Source organism: Dama dama, chromosome 24, assembly GCF_033118175.1.
Source record: "Dama dama isolate Ldn47 chromosome 24, ASM3311817v1, whole genome shotgun sequence".
NCBI classification, from domain to species: domain Eukaryota; kingdom Metazoa; phylum Chordata; class Mammalia; order Artiodactyla; family Cervidae; genus Dama; species Dama dama.
In genome coordinates this window covers 12052806-12073592 of record NC_083704.1, presented here as the reverse complement: position 1 = coordinate 12073592, position 20787 = coordinate 12052806, and the positions used below count along the sequence as shown (strand labels likewise).

At 45.0% G+C, this 20787-nt stretch overlaps 1 protein-coding gene across 6 annotated transcripts in view; it reads left to right on the top strand.

Annotated features, from left to right (window-relative positions):
- Positions 1–20787, top strand: part of OSBPL10 (oxysterol binding protein like 10) — a 316838-nt gene that overhangs the window by 222040 nt on the left and 74011 nt on the right. For all 6 annotated transcript variants that reach the window (XM_061127667.1, XM_061127672.1, XM_061127671.1 and 3 more), the window contains one exon: positions 11144–11354. In XM_061127667.1, coding sequence (XP_060983650.1) covers positions 11144–11354 — 211 coding nt within the window. The remainder of the gene's footprint in view (positions 1–11143; positions 11355–20787) is intronic.

The following is a 20787-nucleotide window of genomic DNA, read 5'->3' as shown; positions in this document are numbered from 1 at the left end:
TGGCAGTATTTCTCAAAAGTCTTAAAAATTAATGTTAAATACCTTCAAATTCAACAATTAATTTTTTAGGAGTTTAAGAAAATCATTGCAAATTTATGCAGAGATCTACCTACAGAGAAGTTTATGTGATTTGTCACAGAAAAGAAAGTTAGACCTCATCGTAAGGTCCATTGGTGGGGAGTGGGGCAGTCAGTTGCGGCCCATTGATGTGCTGGAATGATCTGCAGTATCTTAGATAGTATTGTCCCAATTTATTGACATAGTAGATGGAATTTAAAAGCAGTATTATGATTTGCAACCCCTTTCATAAAACGTCAAAGTACATATTTGTGCATGAAAATGTTGTAAGTATATTTGCCTAAATTTTAATGTTTATTTCTCTGTGTGTTATGGGTATATGTTTTTTCTATTTTATTATTATTTTTATCCTATGATAAGTATTGCTTTTGTTTAAAAAAAACAGAAAGAAGAAAGATGGTTGCTTTTATAAGAAAAGCAGCAGTGGGTGGCTCTTCCACCAAAGCCCCGGTCATGGGCTTTGTGCTGGGGAGGTCAGCATTGTACGCCTTCATCGCATCTAGCATCCTGCCAGGGCCGTGTCTGTACGAGGGAGGCAGGAGCTGTCAAGCAGTGAGGGATGAGTGAGACAACCTGACCCCTTACCTTCTACTCACAGTCCTGTTGGCCTGTTTCTTTGAGAGCAAGAGATGATTCCTTTTGTACCTGGCACCCCTCATTACCAACTTCGTAACATTCAGTACAAACACGTAGAATTAAAAAAGTAAAGCTTTTAACCTGTGTATCACCATCTTCTGTTACCTCCTTATTTGAAAAGTTGGAGTGTAATTGCCTTACATAATCTTGTGTTAGCTTCGCTGTTCAGTGAAATGCATCAGCTGCGTGTATACATATATTCCCTCCCTCTTGAGCACCCCTCTACTCCATCCCACCCACCCCACCCGCCCAGGTCATCACAGAGAGCCGAGCTGAGCTCCCTCCCAGTGCCATAGAGCAGCTTCCCGCTAGCTGTCTTTTTTATACACAGTACGGTATATATTCATGTGTCATATGTATGTCAGATATTCGCCCAATTCATGCCACCCTCTCCTGCCTCTGCACGTCTGTTCTCTACTTCTGCGTCTCTCTTCCTGCCCTGCAAATCGGTTCATTCGTGCCATTTTTCTAGATTCCTCATTCTGAAAATGTATTCTCTGTCTCACTTTTCCTTTAGCAAAAATTCCTTGAGAAAACACGAGGGTGACATCACATGCAAGGAGCCTCTGCCTCAGAGCCAGGGTTGACTTTGCTTTTGGAATGAAAAGCTCTCCACAGGGTAGCTACTAAATTAAGACATCTGTGAGGTGTCAGCTTCTTGGAGCTGCTGTAACAAAGTACCACAAACTGGCTGCTTTGTCTCCTGGTGATGGAAACCCCCAGTTGAGGCGTTGGCGGGTTGGTGCCTCTGAGGGTCTGATCCAGGTCTCCCACGGTTTCTCATTCACCCTCTGTGTGTGTCTTGGTCATAATTTCCCTGTTTTATAAGGACACCGCATTGGACTAGGACCCACTCTAATGACTGGATTTTAACCTGATGACCTCTGTGAAAAGAAAAAAAGAGAGACTTTCTCCCTGCTATGAATGATTGCAGCAAGGACTGAAACTCCTGGGTAACATCCAATCCTATCAATAATCTCCTTCCTGAGAAAAATGTGATTGGAGTCATGCACATGTGGCAGCAAGTTGGAACCCTTCCTGGCAGGCCCTGGATGGGGGAGCCTCAGGCTTTTGCTGCTGCTGTTCAGTTGCTAAGTCATGTCCGACCCTTTGCGACCCCATGAACTGCAGCAGAACTGCTGAGTGTGCCCTAATCTCAGCCTTACTCTTGGCCTTTCTGAGAGCTGGTTGTTCAACACCTTTAATCTTCAAGAAACTCCTGTATTTTTCTAATAAATTTTTTATTGCGGTATAGTTGATTTACAGTGCCATATTAGTTTCAGGTGTACAACACAGCAATTCAGTCTTTTTATAGATTGTAATTCAAAGTTTTTACAAAATAAAGGCTATACTTCCCCCTGCAATAATGTTACGCTTAAGCTTTGAAAGTTAGGATGTCAACATACGAATTTTGGAGAGACACAATTCAACCCATAACAATGTATTTTCCTCCTATTGAAAAAAAAATCTCATTAGTTTGAAAATTTTCAAACATAAAAACATTAGGGAAGGTAATATTAAACCTCCATGTCACCATCAACAGCTTTAGCAGCCCCCAAGCCAGTATCATTTCATACTATCTCTCCCTTCAACCCCCAGTGTAGTATTTTGAAGTAACTCTCACCCGTAAGAAATGCATTCCACATGGTAAAATTACATCTAAAGATCCTGTTAAATAAAATAACATTGAGTGTGTGTGTGTGTGTGTAAACTGGGGGAGTCAGAGCAATACCAGAATGTTAGGGCCTATCTCTGGGAAGTAGGATTTTAGGTAATGTTTACTTCCTTTTTTAGAACTGTATTTACTGTCTAATTTTGTTGGGATAGTGGTTGAGGGAGTAATTCAACCTTTTTTTCATGAGAAAAACAGAAACTAGTTGTTTCCAGGTAGTGAGAAGGTTGGGGTGAGGGACAGCAGAAGAAGCTTCACTGTAGTTTTCTGAGGCAAAAGGGGTATTTTGATTTCAAAATATGAGAAGGAAAGAGGAGGAAGTACATCAGATTGTACTCAGAAGAGGCCCCTGAGGAGGAGAATGAGGGCTGCCACTCCAGATGAAGCTGTGTGACCTCAGCACAGATCCCCAGCCTCTCTGAACTCAGGTTTCCTGCTTGCAAAATGAAGGAGATAGTCATAGATTTCTCTGGCCATGAGTACTATGATCTCATAGTTCTTTTTTTTTTTTTTTAATTGAAGTATAGTTGATTTACAATGCTGTGTTAATTTCTTCTATACAACATGGTGACTCATTTATGCATGTGTATACATGTACAGTAGGACCTTGTTTATCCATCCTATATATACCAGTTTGCACCTACTAACCCCGAGCTCACAGCCCATCCTGTCCCCTTTGGCAAGCACAGGTCTGTTCTCTATGTTCGTGATTCTGTGTCTGTTTCATCTTTACCTTCATTTGTGTCATAGTTTGGATTCCACATGCAAATGATAGTGTGGGGTGTTTGTCTTCCTCTTTCTGACTTATCTCCCTTAGTTACGATCACCTCTAGTTGCATCCATGTGGCTACAGATGGCATGATTTCGTTCTTATGTGTGGCTGAGAAGTAGTCCACTGTACATATGTACCACATCGTTTTATTTGTCTATCGATGGATATTGAGGTTGTTTCTACATTTTGGCCGTTGTGAATAGTGCTGCTGTGAACGCAGGGCTGCATGTATTTTTTTGGATTAGAGTTTTGTCCAAATACACGCCCCAGGGTGGGATTACTGGGTCCTATGGTGATTCTGTTTTCACTTTTCTGAGGAACTTCCACACTGTCCTCCACAGTGGCTGCACCAACGTCCATTTCCAGCGGTGCTGTAACAGGGCTCCCTTTCCTCCACACCTTCTCCACCACTGGTTATTTGTAGACTTTTAAATAATGGGCATTCTGACTGGTGTGAGGCGGTACCACATTGTAGTTTTGAGTTGCATTTCTCTAATTAGCAATGTGGAGCATCTTTCCATGTGCCTATTGGCCATCTGTATGTCTTCTTTGGAGAAATGTATGTTAAGGTTTTCTGCCCATTTTTTGATTGCATTTTTTTTCTGTTTATGGTGTTATGGTTCTTGAACGTTATGGGTTTGTCGTATTTATTTATTTCTGACAGTGCTGGGTCTTCATGGTTGTGGGGCTTTTCTCTGGTTGCGGTGAGTGGGGGAGACTCTCTAGTTGTGTGTAAGGGCTTTTCATTGTGGTGGCTTCTCTTGCTGTGGAGCGCGGGCTCCAGGCTCCTGGGGGCTTCAGTAGTGGCGGTACGTGGACTCGGTAGTTGTGGCTCCTGGGGTCTCTTGCAGAGGCTCAGTAGTTTTGGTCCATGGGCTTAGTTGCTCCATGGATGTGGGATCCTCTCGGATTAGGGATCGAACCCATGTCTCCTTATGCCCAAAGGCATAAAAATGATTTCAGGCCTGAGACTCCCATCCTTGACCCAGAGCCCAGGGCAAGAGGGTTCCTGCCAAAACAGGCATCTGTCCTCTGTCCGGAAGGCCTGGGCTCTCAGGCCAGCCAGCAGGGACCAGTGGAGGCCTCAGACAGGAGATTAACCAAGCAGATCAAAATAGCACCATTAAGGCTTTGAAATTAGATCGCCATTGAAACCACAGGCCATGAAAGTGGGCTAGGCCTTGTGTGTTCAATCCAGGCATGTGGCTGCCTCCTAAAAAATTCACACTGGACCTGGAATCTCCTAACATGATGGCCAAAGTGCCCGAGATAGGATTGAAAATCACCTCTCACTCCAAGAGCCAACAAAATTACACCTTGAATGAAAAAAGAATTATCTGACATCTAAACCGAGATGTTAAATGCTGAGCACAGCCTCAGCCATCTGTTTACACTTGGACCCTGCCTGCCTTCAAGCTGCAGGGGCCAAGCTAAACACAGAGACCAGTGGTCTGCAAAACCTTTAATATTTATTCTCTAACCTTTTATAGAAGTTTGTCGACATGTGCAGTCAGGGCATGAAAGATCTAATAGTCTATTTGGGGGAGATCTTTCCTTCTTTTTCCCATTTTTAATTTCCCTTGGTTTGTAATATAGAATAATATGGTTTCTCCATTCTCTACCTACGTTTTATCATTTTGTTCTTCCTCATTATTGTAACCTCATCTGTGTAGCCAGCAGCCTCGCCTCATTGGAGAGGGACCCGATTTCCTCCTGCTCATCTTTGTTCTTTATCGTCACCATCACCTTCCTGCCCCTGCTGAGCGGTGAGGGTCTGAAGATCTGCCTCCATGGGGTTTTCTTTGTCTGGTCACCTGATGGGCCTGGAGGAGAGCTGGGAGTCCATAAGATGTTTGGGACTCGCTTACGTGGGATCATGCTTGGGACCGTGGAGCCCCGTGCAAGGGGACCTGGTACCCTGCCTCAGGGAAGCTCTCGGCTGGTTAACAGTCCAGTAGATGTTGTTTCAAGAGCCAGAAGGACAGACAGAATATGGGAGGCTGGTTGAGAGGGAAGTGAGCCAACAAGAAGGAGAAAATTGTTCGGGTGAGCCCAGGAATGACTGTGTTCCCAACACTGCTCCTGGGAGAGGGGCTGGAGAGGTGGGAATGTCACCTGTCCAGGGGTCACTACTGCCCTCTGGTGGCAAAGCAGAGGGGCTCTATGGTTCATACTCGGGAAGCAACACCTCCAAGGGGCTGTGTCTCCCAGCCGCGGGGGGCGGTGTCAGACCTGAGAATTGGGGGGATGGGATGAACTGGGGTATGCGGACTGACACACACACTGCTGATACTATGTGTAGAATAGATAACTGGTGAGAACTTATTGCACGGCACGGGGACCCCCACTCCATGCTCCGGGGTGCCCTACGTGGGAAGGAAATCTGAAAACAAGAGGGGATATGTGTACACACAGCTGACTCACTCTGCTCTACAGCAGAGACTGACAGAACACCGGAAAGCAACTATGCTCCAATGAAAACTTTCTTAAAAATCAGAATTAGAAATTTGGTTGACAAAGCAGAGCCTTGAATAGGGATCAGGGGACAATGGCTCAGGGACTGGCAGAAACAGCAAGGTGAGGATGTTGAGGCAAGGCATTCCGTGAGTTTTAGGGTGCGTGCTGTGTTGATGGATATTTTAGGAAACTTCTGTAATGAGCTGTCAAGTCATTTCTGGGTGGGGAGTCTGAAATACTAAAGTAGTGCTACTGAAGGTAGTTGAATAGTAAATCTGTGTTAATGGAGATGGTAAGCTAGTTAGTAGGTTGGTTAGTTTGGGTTCTAAGGTCTTTGAAGCCTGGCTTATAAGCCTCAGTGATGACTTTGGCCAAGTGAAAAAAATTGCCCGAAGGTGGCCAAGGACTGCTCTGTGACCCAGACATGAGACTTAGCGGGGGCTCTGGGGTTCCATTAGGCTGAGGAGAAATGCCAAACCGAGGCCACCTTGAGGATGACATTGAATTTCTGGGTCTCCTCCCAAGCAGGACAGATTGAATTACTGAAGGTCCCGTGCTGTCTGGGAGCCCAGGAAGTTCTGCCAACAAGGCCGGCAGCTCTGGTGATGTTAGGATAAGAAAGCCATGCGTGAGGCTGATGCTTTGGTTACCGATGAGTGACGAGCTGGTGTTTGTTGATGTCTGACCTGTCGGGATGGGACCTTTCTGGTGCCTCTCCGAACCTACACCAAGCTTTGCAGGTCACAACAGTCTAAAGTGATCGAGGCAAGTGTAGCCACTGCTCCTCCAGTCCTCATTAGCTGGATCTCATCTTGTGGAGCTGATGTCACTGGGGTTTGGTCTTTGCCTTCAGCTTTGGTTTTAGCTTCACTGAAAGAAAAGAAGAAAATCTGCAGCCACTCACTTTCTTATCATTAACCTACACTTTGATTATGCCATTGTTTGCACCATGAGGAATGGGTCATAGAATTTTCACTTCCCTACGAAGTTGGACTTGACCTACAGTTAATCTATTTTAGAACCTCGGAGTTGATGTGTCCAGGGAGTAGATCTCTGAAATTCGACGAGGGTCCCATTTGCACCCATGTTACGAGGTGTGATGCCCCTGACTGTAGAAATGAAATGCCAGCAAGAAATGAAACCTGTGCCTTTTGTTCCCCCTGGTTTTTAAACACCACGCATGATTCATGTTGTGCTTCAGAAGAAGTGTTTAGGGACTTCCCGGTTGATCCAGTGACTTAAGACTGTGCTTCCAATACAGGGGCCCTGGCTTGATCGCTGGTTGGGGAATAAGATCCCACATGCCTCATGGAGTGGCCAAAGAATAAAATAAAGAAGCGTTCAGAAACCTAATTTGAAATACATGTATTTAGTGGCTCAGGCTGTTCCAAGGCTGGTGGCCGTCACTGGCCACGCTTCGTTCTTGTGTTGAGCTTGTGGGGACCTTGCAGGACAGAGTGAGCTGCTTAGAGACTTGGTGTCGCTTTGTGACATCTCATATGTGCCCTACGTTAAAATCAGATATGAAAACGCGTAAAACTTGTTCTTCCCGAGTCTGATGGGAGGTTCTCCTCAGGACCTCCCAGTCTGAGAAATGTTTGGGCAGCAATAACCATAATACATCAGTGTGAGGCTGCCAGTCCTGCGTTGCTTGCAGAGTTCATTCAGTTTCTTTTGGAGCCTGATGATGCTAAAAGAAAGTGAAGGTTGGCATCAGTTGTGTCTGTAAAGACCAAAGTTCTGTTTCACATCACATGGAAAAGGGAGAGAAAATGAATCACTAGGCGTCTGTTTAACATGTCAGGCACTGTGCTGGGATCATTTTCCTTTCAGTGCTTCGTTTACCAAGGATGCTGAAATCCATCCAGTGCCTGGTCACTGGCCTGTCTTCAGCGCAGGGTGACTCAGGGGGGCGCTATTGGCATTTTTGAGCAGGGAAGTACTTGAGTGGGACTGTGCCCAGGCTTGTGGGGCATGTGGCACGCCCGCCCCCTCCCACTCAGCACCAGCTGTTCTGCAGTCACTGTAACTGACAAATCCACCCACCGCCAGTTCCGGTGTCCCCTCTGGGTGGCCATGCTGTCTCTGGTGCTGGCAACAGGCTCTCAGTAAACACTGTCAGATATTTTCCAGGGAGCAGGTACGTGCCACCCATCTCTGGGTGCATGCCTCTGTTGTGATAGGGTGGGAGACTCGGGGAGTCAGCTTTGTGTTCATTGATTTTTAGCTGTTCTGGGTTTTCGTTGCTGCACATGGGCTTTCTCTAGTTGCAGCGAGAGGGATACTCTCTAGTTGCGGTGTGCAGGCTTCTCATCGCGGTGGTTTCTCTTGATGCAGAGCACCAGCTCGAGATGCTCAGGCTCGGTAGCTGCGGCTCAGAGGGTCTCGAGTGAGGACTCAATAGTTGTGGAGCCTGAGCTCAGCAGCTCCACAGCCTGTCGGATCTTAGTCCTGTCTGACCAGGGATTGAACCAGCATCCCCTGCATTGGCAATTGGATTCTTAATCACTGAACCACCGGGGGGAGGGGATCCCAATTTTGTGTCTTTTTTTACCTGAGATTTGCATCATATTTTATGCTTGTGAAATAATTATTTATCCTATGCTATATAATTGGAATATAGTTCTTTTTGTTGATTTTAAAAGTGAGTATATTCCAACTACTATATAGAAAATAGATAATCCCCGAGGACCTACCGTATAGCACCGGGAACCCTATTCAGTGTTGTGTGGTGACCTATATGGGAAAAGAATCTGAAAAAGAATGGATGTATGTGTAGATTCATAAGTGAATCATTTTTCAGTACACCTAAAACTAACACAATATTGTAAATCAGTTATATCCCAAGATAAAATAAAAATTTTTTAAAAATGAGTGGATTCTGTAGTTAATGGCTTCATTTTATTTACCTTTTCTCTTAAGCATTATGGCATCATCTGTAATAGTCAAGAACATATGATTTACATTCTGTTGTTATATTTTTCTTCTTCTCTTTGAACACATCATTTTTCTGAGACAAGATATTATGGTAGGAATTTACAGAAATGCTGACTACAATAAGTAGCTCGAAGTCAACTTCTCTCTAAACGTTAGCAGTTCTCCATAGAGTTGACTGTCAATGAATATGTAAACATTTTATCTTTTTAATGTTAAATTTAACCATTTTCTTGGCAAACTTAAACTGATAACAGAGGTATTATTTTTCCTGAATCTTCAGCCATGTTGTCCTAACTGACTGTAATGATTCCTGTAGACTCTGTGTCATAAATGGATTCTTTTGCACCTCAGTGAAAAAAAGAGACCCTGGAGGTTCATTCATTCATTCAACAGATAGTTGCTTGGGATCCATCAGTGAATCACACAGATAGAATGGTTCCTGCTTTCATGCTAGTACAGATGATTTTAAATTATGTGGGGCAGGAAGCTTTCCCAAGAAGGCAGCCCTTCAGCAAAGACCTGAAGAAGAAATGAATTCTTACTGAGCCCCTATTATGCCTCACGTGTACTGTTTTAGGAGCCAGAATGGCTAGCTATAACCTCTGTAATCAGCAGAAAATAACTTACATGGCCAGAGGATGGGCATGTAATATGTTTAATGTTACTGTTAAAAAAAATCTTTTTGACGTAACGGCACCAATTTTGGTTAAGTAGGATTGCAATGGGCATACTGTTTATTTTTAAGGTGTTGACTATGCAGAGTGATAGGAAATAGAAGATATTTGTCTTCAAAGGAAAATAGAAAGAGAAGCCCACGTATGGGATGGGTTTTGTGTCTGGGTCCGGTGGTCCTTGCAGAGGTATTGCTTCTCTCCAGCTGGTGGCATCGTGATGGTCACAAGGATCCTCCTGGGGATAATGGTGACAGAGCAGGAGCAACTGCTTCAAATTAAGGATGGCTTTTGTGGGAGATGCTTAGAGAACAGGGAAGGAGTCCAGGGAGCAGGAGTTGGTTCCTGCCTCTAATGCTGACCTGTGACCTTGGGCGGACTGCTTTTGCTCCTCCACATATCAGCTCAACTGCTTATTTGTTGGCCATGCAATTTATGCTCATCATCTTGTTTAGCAAGATAAGGTATAAAAACAGGAGGAGGATGCACTTCACAAGATCACCAGTCAAGTCCTTTTCTAGTTCTCAAATTCCTTTCTCCTTGATTTGTCCAAGGAAACACTGCTTGTCTGTAGCTTTTGAATTGAAGCCAGGCCGCCATGGGGTTACTGGTTTGTCACAGCGTTAGCAGTAGAGCGGGGCTGGCTCTTGAACTCCTGGTTTTTCTCCTCCTCTTGGCTCCCTATACGTGGTGTTAAGGAAGTTGAGGGCTCTCCTAGCATTTTAGGGGCAGAGTGGGTCAGCACTGGTTATGCTGTGTATGGTCTCACCCCTACAAATGCTAGCCCCAGATTTCACTTTTATTTCCTGAACTTCAAGGAGGACCACCAAGGAATTAGGGACGGACAGGAGACAGAAGAAAAGCAAGGAATTAACCTTGCTCTGAGACAAAGCCAGGGGTGCCCATTGTCTCAGATAACCTTCCTGTGGTCCAAGGACCTTAAAGTTGATCACAAGACTTCTACTTTTAGTATGTTTATTTTTACCTTTCAAAGACCTGTAAAAGATACACCCAGGATGGCCTGATGGTCCCCTTCAGGTGTAAAGTTCTAAAATTCTCCTGTGTGCAGAGCTGCAGAGGCCAAGTGTCTTTGGGTAGATGAACCCGGATGGATTTCATCGCAGGCCTGTGGCATCCCAGGATGGATGTGCGCCAAGCATCCTCAGACTGCATCTTCACGCCACCCATAGTCTGGGTGGCGATGCTGTCTTGCACCACACTTTTTTTTTTCTTATAATTAATTAATTTATTTTAATTGGAGGCTAATTACTTTACAATATTGTAGTGGTTTTGCCGTACTTTGACATGAATCAACCACAGGTGTACATGAGTTCCCCATCCTGAACCTCCCTCCCACCTCCCTCCCCATCCCATCCCTCAGGGTCATCCCAGTGCACCCGCCCTGAGCACCCTGTCTCATGCATCGAACCTGGACTGGCGATCTGTTTCACATATGATAATATACAGATTTCCATGCTATTCTCTCAAATCATCCCACCCTTGCCTTCTCCCACAGAGTCCAAAAATCTGTTCTTTACATCTGTGTCTCTTTTGCTGTCTCGCATATAGGGTCATTGTTACCATCTTTCTAAATTCCGTATTTATGCATTAATATACTGTATTGGTGGTTTTCTTTCTGACTTACTTCACTCTGTATAATAGGCTCCAGTTTCATCCACCTCATTAGAACTGATTCAAGTGTATTCTTTTTAATGGCTGAGTAATATTCCACTGTGTATATGTACCACAGCTTTCTTATCCATTCGTCTGACGATGGACATCTAGGTTGCTTCCATGTCCTGGCTATTGTGAACAGTTGCACCCCACTTTGATCCACTCCCATGGTTTAAGCGCTGGCTCCCGGACGGTGGAAGTGAGGCCTTCTGACTCTCACCTCCTCGCTGCCTCCCTTTTCCGCAGATGATGACCCAGGTGGAGGGACAGCAGAAGAACCTGGTGCACGCCATCGAGTCTCTCCCGGGGTCTGGTCCCCTCACTGCCTTGGACCAGGACTTACTGCTCCTGAAAGCTACCTCTGCGGCCACCCTCAGCTGCCTCGGGGAGTGCCTGAGCCTGCTCCAGCAGAGTCTGCACCACGCCGGCCAGCCCAGCCACAGGCCGGGGGCCTCGGGTAAGACCTCCCCGGCGGCGCGCGCGCGGGTCTGCGAGTGTGCGTTGCCCGCTGTGCGCACGTGCATGTCTGTCCGCGGTGACCTTCTTCCTTTAAATCTATCCATCTTGCCTTTCATCCAAGCGCTTCTGTGTTTACCCCTTCTCAAACTCGCCTGGGCTATCTCTATTTTTTTCATTTCACCCATTAGCAATGTGCCCTCCTATCAACAATTTAACATTTTCATGAATACTATGGAACTCCTTTGAGACTTGCTAGCATTCAGTTCTCCGTTGCCTTCTGTTTTGTGAATTTTGCACTCAATGTTGTGTTTGCAAGATCTATTGCTCTGCAGCATCTGGTCTGCTATTTCTAACTGTGCCTGTGGTGTATATCCCCACACCCTCCCATGATGAACAGCCGCCTTGCCCCCTGCTCTCTGCCTGCGGCCACCATGCCCTCCTCTTTCCTGTCTCCTCAGGGCCCAGTGTGAGATTTTCTCTGAGATACATAACAGAAGCATTTCTAGTTGTTTATCAAGAAGTTCGAGATAATAATCAACTCCCTGCAGAGGCTCCATTCCTTTTGAAGGAAGGTTTCATCGATAAGCAGATAGAAAGATACTAGGGAAGATTGAATTAAATGATAAAGGTGAAAATGGCTTGAGATGGGTCATGTCATAGGGAATTATAAAGTATTAGAAGAGATGCACTGAAGCCTCACTGAGCTTTGTTGCCCAGGATTCAGTTAATTAACGAAGAATGAGGCAGTTCAGGTGATGGGAAGCCAAGCCAGGTTATGACGAATGGTCTGTATTTCACATTTCCTCCAGGTCCCCACTGCCCGCCCCTGTCACCAGGGTTAAAGGGTGATGTTGGTTTCCCAGAGTCAGCTGTAGGGGCGGGGGACTCGAGTTTCTTCTGTAGTACCCACCGTCATTACTCAGCTCTGATTCTATCAGTGTCTACCTTTTGCTACCCGCTTTATGAAATCTTCACGAAGTAGGTATCGTCATGCCCACCATGTGGGTGAGCTGAGCTGAGCCTCAGAGCAGGTAAGTGACCTGCCCGAAGCCACCCTGGTATCGCAGAGCAAAGTCCAGGGGTGGGCTCTACCCTCTGTGGCAGCCGCCGGGGGTCCTTTGTTCAAACCAGAACGGACCACCCAGTAGACTCTGGATTCCCCAGACTGGGGCTGGTCACACCTTAATTCTCCGACACTGTCCTGCTCACATCTTAATTTTCTCAGGGCAGGTATTTGTATTTTTTTCTTTATTGTTTGGGAAATAGTTTGAGACTTCTAAAAAAGTTACAAGAATAGTATGAAAAATTCTCATCGATCTCCAAATTCTCCAAATGCTATTACCATGTTTGCCCCATCTTCTCTGTATGTATAAGCCTATTATAATATTCTAGCCACTAAAAAGTAAGTTGCCGATGATATGTATCTTTACTTTTCTATGCCTCAGTGTGAATTTCCTTAAAAAAAAGGGCACTCTTCTCTGTAATAACAGTACAATGGTCCAAATCGAGAAATTAACATAAATACAATCCTCTTCCTAATTTGCAGACCTTACTAAATTTTTTAAAAAATGGTATTTGTTTATATTTTTGGCCTGGCTGGGTCTTCGTTGCTGCATGTGGGTTTTCTCTAGTGATGAGCAGGGGTTACTCTCTAGCTGCAGTTGCACGGGCTTCTCATTGCGGGGGCTTCTCTTGTTGTGGAGAACAGGCTCTAGGGCACACAGGCTTCAGCAGTTGTAGCTCTTGAACTCTGTGGAGTGTGGGCTCAGTAGGTGTGTTACATGGACTTGGTTGCCCCATGGCACTGTCAGCTCCCCTGACCAAGGATTGAACCCATGTCCCCTGCATTGGTAGGCAGATTCTTAACCACTGACCACCAGGGAAGTCCCGACTTTTCTGAATTTTGCCTATGACTCTACCAGTGTCTTCTCTAACAAAAGAAAAAACATTCAGGTGCCTGATCTGGGCTTGGGAGAGGCGTGTGTGTCCAGGTACAGAGTGAAGGCACCCCATGTGCTTTTTTCCTTGCCTTTTTCTTCTCTACTTGAGAAGTCTCATTGAAAAATGAGACTCCCTGACTTTTCCTGATCTGGATGGAGCCTCAGTGACTGCTTTAGGCATTGGGCACACCTCAGCATTAGACTGGGTGCTTCTCAAAGTTCCTAGAATTCTTCTTGCACCAGAACCTGCTTCTAGGCTCTGCGAACAAGTGGGCTCATTCCAAGAAGGAGTGGATAAGAAACTTGAACGATTTTCTTGTGCCTGAAATTCATGCCTTACCTTTTTCTTCAGGTGACTTTCTAGTAAATTTTTAATTTTTGTTCCAGATTTTCATTCTTTCTCTGGGGTTTTTAAGGGCTGGAGGGACAAAGCTTGAGGTAGAATGTCAGATGTGGTGAGAGGTTGAAATGGGGACTATTTGTGGGGGAGGCGGGAGACCACGCAATGTCTGGACACTGCTGCACCCACCTTGCTGCCTTCTGTGGGGAGTGGTCGTCCTGTCCCTTCCTGGACCTGACTCTGTTGTCCACCCACCCTTCCTTTTAGCCGTTTTTACTGGGGAACTTGGCTGAAGGTTGGAGAATAGAGCATTAAGCATCATAAAGGTTATTGTGTTTCCTTGTCTTCCTCACCCTTTCCAAAGTTATATTCCATATAACACAGCCCTTTGGATTTTAAAACATTTCTGCACATGTCTTTTAAATCTTTGCCGCACATTTGGGGGAAAAAAGGTGGAATTATATCCTCACCCAAAGCATCATAGTTGCCTGCAGTTAAAACAGAATTCCAGAATCTCAAGCTAATGGAATGGAAGAGCCTAGTGACCCCAGGAGTGTCATCTCAAAATGCATTTGTTAAGAACCTCAGGGCTCTTGGGGTTGATGGGGGCTGTAGCAGCCTGACTCCTGCTGATAAAAACTTAACGGTTATATCCAAGGAGTGCCAGACTGGGTTGATGGAAATCAAAATCTCATTAAAGTGAACCTCTATCAGGCTTTCCTCCAGAGCAGCGGTCCCTAGCCTTTTGGGCACTGGGAACCGGCTTTGTGAAAGACACTGTTTCCATGGACCGGAAGCTGGGGGATGGTTTCCAGATGATTCAAGCGAATTCATTTATTGCTCACTTTATTTCTAATCTAATGCCACCACTGATCTGACAGGAGGTACCAGTCTGTGGCTCAGAGGTTGGGGACCCTTGCTCTAGAGTTTCAAGGGGCAGGGGATGGGTGGGTGGGGCACAGATCGCTCAGCACAGCTTATATCTGTGGGCACTGTTCATGAAGTCTCTTTGCTTTCTGATCCCTCCTGCACTGATTTTTTTCTTTTTCTTTCTGCCCCTCTTTGGAATCAAAACCTAATCTGTGATCTCCCAGCATCTTCTGTAGCTTCTCGTTGCATCTTCTGGGGAACCTGGCGGCTCTAGAGCCTTTGTCTGCAGATGTTGCTCCCCGACCTCAATTTCATTTCAAACAGAGCGACTGGAACAAGCTGGAGAATTACTTGAGCTCTCATCTGTGCCCACCTACACATTTCAGGCTCGGGTCCTGTCTTCGATGTTACCTCTGAGATAATTCAGGGCTGAAATGCTTCATCTAACTTCTGTTTTTGGAGAGGTTTGTAGGTAAAATTTATAAAGGAACTTGGCTTCTTGGTCCAGGCTTATGTTCCCCGGTTCTCCTTTGTCCTGGTGACTGAATCTTCTCCAGCGTTTTGATGAAGGCAGATGCTTGATGGGATGGGGCATGTGGGCATCTGGTTTCCCGAGTCCAGATATGTGCCTCTGATTTTCTGTGGTGTGACAAGTCAGGGCTGCTCCAGAGCTGGAGACGGCTGGGCTGCTTGGGAGTCTGTGCTGGAGGGGGATTCCAGACCTTAAAGTGGTCTGCTGGGGCAGAGCAGTCTGCTACCTGTGCTTCTGGGGAGTTCCTCACCTGATCCAGGGAACATGATTCAGAGGCAGCACAGACACCTGTGATCAGACCACGTTCTAGTGCACTGTGAGAGCTGGCTCCCACGTTACGGTGGGTGCGGGACAAGCTGCTGCAGTGGGGGTGGCAGAGGAATCCCCATGGATGATGTTCATGCCCTTGGACAGGAATCAGGGCCAGAGACCAAGACACATGTAATTGAAGAGAGGGGAACCGGAACAGAATTTAATATGCACTTCTTAACTTGCCTTTCCAGTAACTTTCTCATTCTCTTTTAAGATTTATAGGGATTGTCAGTTAATAAGCCAGTTGCATTGGTTCCTGCTGTTTTGGGGTTTGGCCAAAAGGGTCAAATAGATGAGACTTTTTTTTTTTTCTTTTGGCCATACCACTCTGCATGTGGGATCCAGTTCCCTCATCAGGGATTGAACTCAGGCCTCCTGTATTGGAAGCATGGAGTCTTAACCACTGGACCATCAGGAAAGTCCTGGTGAGACTATTGTAGGGACTTTTCTGGGCTTTTCCCACTTGTTGACTTCTTCCTTCTGCTCTGCTTCATTTTTTCCCAGAAACATCTTCAGATTCTCAACTTTCATCCCTTTTCCCCACTCAGACCCCTTTTTTTTCCTCTGTCCCTACAATGTCTATCTTTTCTCAACCTCTATCTATCCTTCTTTCCTGACACCCAGTGCTTCTGTTGGCAGTGCATTTAAGTCACTATTTAAGTCACCTTCCCGTATTTTGTGATTAAAAGTCAAGATAAAAATGTGCACTGGGAAGACCCAGAGGGATCGGGTAGAGAGGGAGGTGGGAGAGGGGATCGGGATGGGGAATACATGTAAATCCATGGCTGATTCATGTCAATGTATGACAAAAACCACTGCAATATTGTAAAGTAATTAGCCTCCAACTAATAAAAAATAAATGGAAAAAAATAAAAATAAACAAAAAACCCCACAAAAAATGTGATGATCCCTTCAGTAAGCAGCATATTGGGAAACATTACCATTGCAGAATATTTCAGATGGGTAGTTTTATTTATTTACTTTTATACAGCAGTCAAAACAGATTGATTGGCACTTCCTCCGTAAAGAAAGCCATCAGATCCTACCATACCAGCATTTCATCATAAGTACACCCTGTGTTTTTCCCATGTTTGTAAATGTCAGCCTTACTCATTTGGGGAAAGCCCTCTCAGACTGACTGCACCTAGGAGGCGGGAGTTCACTGTTTCTCAGGAAGAGTGGGGGGCCTTCCAGTGCCTCCCCTGTCACTGGCCTCCAGCGCTGCCTCCAGTGCTCCAGCAAGGGGTACGCTGAGGCCAAGGGCAGAGTCAGACAGTCCCACAGTCAAAGCTTTAAGCCCGTGGTTAAATCTGTAGCTTTCCTTCTGCTTCTGGTTGGTTAAGAGAGCCAGAAAGGTTTTTCCCCCTTTTTCTTGGGCTTCTTGTGTCTACTGAGTGTTGTGTGAGGACCTGCAGGCATGCATCGAAACCTGCTGCAAGCACTAGTTTGCAAATCGGTGAGCACCTGACCCATTGCCTTCCTCCTGTCTCCCACTGGATCATCTCCGATGGTCTGCCACTCAGGAGCTTTAGGGTGCACTAGAAAGTGAAAGGCAATTGACATACAGCCAGTAGGCTACGGTCAGCAGCCACGTGGTCATGTTAGATCCTGGTTTTCTTTGCATTTGTCCTTGCTGGTATGTCTCTGATCGCCTCTCTATCATAGACCTTCTGAGTCACTTTCTATAGGTGAGGCATGTTTTCTCACCTGTCCAGCACATCCGTAGTGAAACACACCGTGAGCCTTCGTGCCACTAAGAAAAAGCTGCCAATTAAACTAAGACACGTCGTTGAGCATAAGATGAACTCCGATTTCAGAGATGTTAAAATGTGAAAATTGGCGTGTCTTTCTTTGGATTATTGAAATCTGGTTGAGACTTGTGTTTTGTTTTATGACACCATCTTGAGAATTTATCTTTCAGACACAGAATGCAGTCCAGTCATTTATTGTTTTCCCTTACAGTGCTGCTTGTTTTCCTTGGTCTCCATTACGCTTTTTGTTTCTGTATTTGTGCTGCTTTTCTTGTTTCCTCTCATTTTGCCACACAGGTTGTGTTTCCTTTTCTTTAGCATTTTGGGGGAAAATATGTATATAAATTATAGTAGTGGTCACATTGCAGTCTTCATAAGGATTCACTGACTTGTAGTATTCTAATTGTCAAAATCAAGAATGACGCACTATAGGGTGATGAAGACTCAGAATACTTTAATTTCCTTTTTTTCTTAGTAGACTTCCCAATGTTTGATTAAAATATAATGTGGGAGATATTATCAATATTTTAATATTAATACTTAATAATGTGTAATAGTGATTAGATCTCTTTAAAAGAATTTTGACTTAACAGTCAGTGATGTTATCATGTTTTCAAGAAGTATTTAAATTCAGTTCCAGGGCTGGGACGGGGTGTGATGAGTGGAACACCTACTGTGAGCACAAATTTAATGGCACCAAAGTCATTAAGATAAATGACGTTTTAATGCAATATCTTGAAACCAAAATTAACGCAAAAAAATCCAGGATGAACAAAATATCAAAATCTTAAAAGATAGGACTTGACTGGGTGAGGCAACTGAGACTGAGTCCTTTAAGACATTTTTTTGTTCTGACATAATGTTGATTTAAACAGTATTGCATGAACATGCCATTTATCTTGATTACTGAGTGTCTTGCTGCCTCTTTAAATTTTACCCAGAGGCAAGTGCCTTTTTCCTGCCCTGAGTCCCAGCCCTGCTCAGCCTTATGTTCAGCTGGGTTCATTGCTCACTGCCTCTGCTTTTCCACAGCTTCTCCAGTCTTGAGTTCTTTATCCTGCTGCTTTTCTTCATGTTTTGGGATATGACCTCAAGTCATTTTTTCCCCCAGAAAGTGGGATATTTTCTGAGTCCCTGCAGTGGTGCCCGGAAGGCACAGACCATAGAGTTTGAGAGTCTGGGCCCTGGGGACAGGTGGCCTGGGTGTTCATCTGCCATTTACCCCTGACGCTTACTGGCTCTGTCTGCCTTTTTGTTTATCTGTCAAGAGGTAAGTCCTAGGACTTACCTTATGGGTCGTCATTAGAATTAGATGAGCTAACGCACAAAAATTTCATATGATAGGGACTTGCCTGGTGGCCCAGTGGTTAAGACTCTTCACTCCAAGTGTGGGGGCCCAGGTGTGATCCCTGATTGGGGAGCTAGATTCAGTAGGCTGCAACTGGGAGTTTGCATGCCACAACTAAAGATGCTGCAAATACAAAAGGAAGAAGAAGAAGATCCTGCGTGCCACAACTAAGACCTGGCCCAGCCAAATAAATAAATATTAAATAATAATTTTAAAAAGAAATTTTTTGTATAGTAGTCCTTGGCACCTAGCAAGAGCTTAACAAATGCTGACTCTTTTCAGCAGAGGAAAGATAATTTGTCTGAAGACAAGCATTATCTTTCCAGCCCTGCACCCACAGGGAAATATGTAGATATTCATTTACATTCTTCTCTTCATCTGTCGTCTTTTGGCATTTAGTGTTGTAGCAAAAGCCAAGACTAGCTTGATTTTTTTTTACCCCTTTAAGGCAGGTCTAACTGTTCTGCCTAGATGATTGGAAAATTTTTCCTCTTGATTTTTTTTTTTAATTAAAAAGTGTTGCCAAACTTAATGAGCCAGGCATTCATTAAACTATTCTATTTTTGTGTGTGTTTGACATTTCAGTAAGAGAAAAAACCTAAGAAAATATCGAAAGCTCTCTAGATGTGAGTCTTTTCCCATTGGTTTTGCTGGACTGTGGTGGGCTGTTTTCACGGGATCCGCAACCCACTCTTCAGCTCCAGCTGTGTGTTTCTTTACTTCTGTTATTGTTTATTGTTTTTGTTCCACTGATCTCTTTTCACATAAAGGTCTCTGCCGTGTATCTTCTGTCTTTAAAAAATTTTATTATTATTATTATTTATTTTTGTCTGCATAGGTCTTCATCGCTGTGCACGGGCTTTGTCTGGTTGCAGTGAGTGGGGACCAGTCTCTGGTTGTGGTTTGCGGGCTTCTCATTGTGGCAGCTTCTCCTGTTGCAGATTATGGGCTCTAGAGCACTGGCTCAGTCGTTGCGGGGCATGGTCTTAGGTGCTCCATGGCATGTGGGATCTTCCTGGGCTAGGGATCGAAGACATGACCCCTGCATTGGTAGATGGCTTCTTAATCTCTGGACCACCAGGGAAGTCCTGAATCTTCTGTCTCATTGCTGACCCTTGTGCCCTTGGCAGCTGCTCACTAATAGAACTTCATCTTGACACACTACTTACTTGACTTTCTACAGTGTTGATCCTGTTTTCCTCTTGTTTCAGTATTAACCTTAATTCTGCTAATGTTGGCTTCATTTCCTCCTAGTAAGTCCTTCCTGCCTCCACCTCTTTCTTCGCCTCAGCCTGTTTTCTTCTCCTGGCTCTGTGTTCTTGTTCCATAGTGGTTACTTTATTTTGTATTGTTTCAAGGATACACCTCTCCTGATGTTTTCTCTGACACCTTACCATTAGAGTAAATTTCAGAGATATGTTGTTCCTCTCAGCCTTTTGGGTACCCTTCTCAGAATACTGTTTTTTTTCCTCAAGCACTGTAGAGTCCTCTAAAAAGGACTCTAAACAGGACTCTAAAAAGGAGTCCTTTAAAAAACAAAAAAACAGTGGAAACTTTTAGAATTAGCCAGCTGCACTCAGTTTAGATGGTCCCAATTTCATTGGCAACATCCAAAGCATCACAGTCAGGAGCCAATTGGACATAGGCCTTCTTCCCTCCATCGGGCGTGATCAGGGTGTTGACCTTGGCCGTGTTGACGTCATAGAACGCCTTCACAGCTGTTTAATCTGGTGGTGCTGGCCTTGACATCCACAGTGAACACCGGGTGGGTTGTGTCTGCTGTTACCGTCATGGCTGACTTGCTGGTTGAGGGGGAACTTGATGGCATAGTGGTCACACTCGTTTCCCCCAGGGGCACTCTTCTGAGGACATTTGGGCTCCCTCCTGAGCCACAGTGTTTTAGGCCAGTGGACAACGAGTGACGTATGGATCATCTTCTTTTTTTGTTTTATGGCCATGGGCGCCTTTCAACACTGCTTTCTTGGCCTTCAAGGTCTTCTTTGGCTTCCGCTTTGGGAAGGGCTGGGCTGAGAGGAAGAAGGAAAATGGGGGTGCAGGGGCACCCACTGCCGAGCTTCAGTACAGAATTGATCAATTTATACAGCCTTTTTCATTCACTCTGTTAGAATTTTCCCCCGCTATCCAGACTCCCAAACCAGTGACTGGGGATCAGAGCGGCTGGACTGGTCTCCTGTCCTCACTCACTGGGCTTTCATGCTCGGAATCTGTGGAATGTACAAAAACTACATTTCCCAGCATGCATTGCCACCTCCCCTTCCTGTCTTGGTCTTTGTCTCAGGATGCTGTGTTTCAAGGCCAGGCCAGACTCTACTTCCTG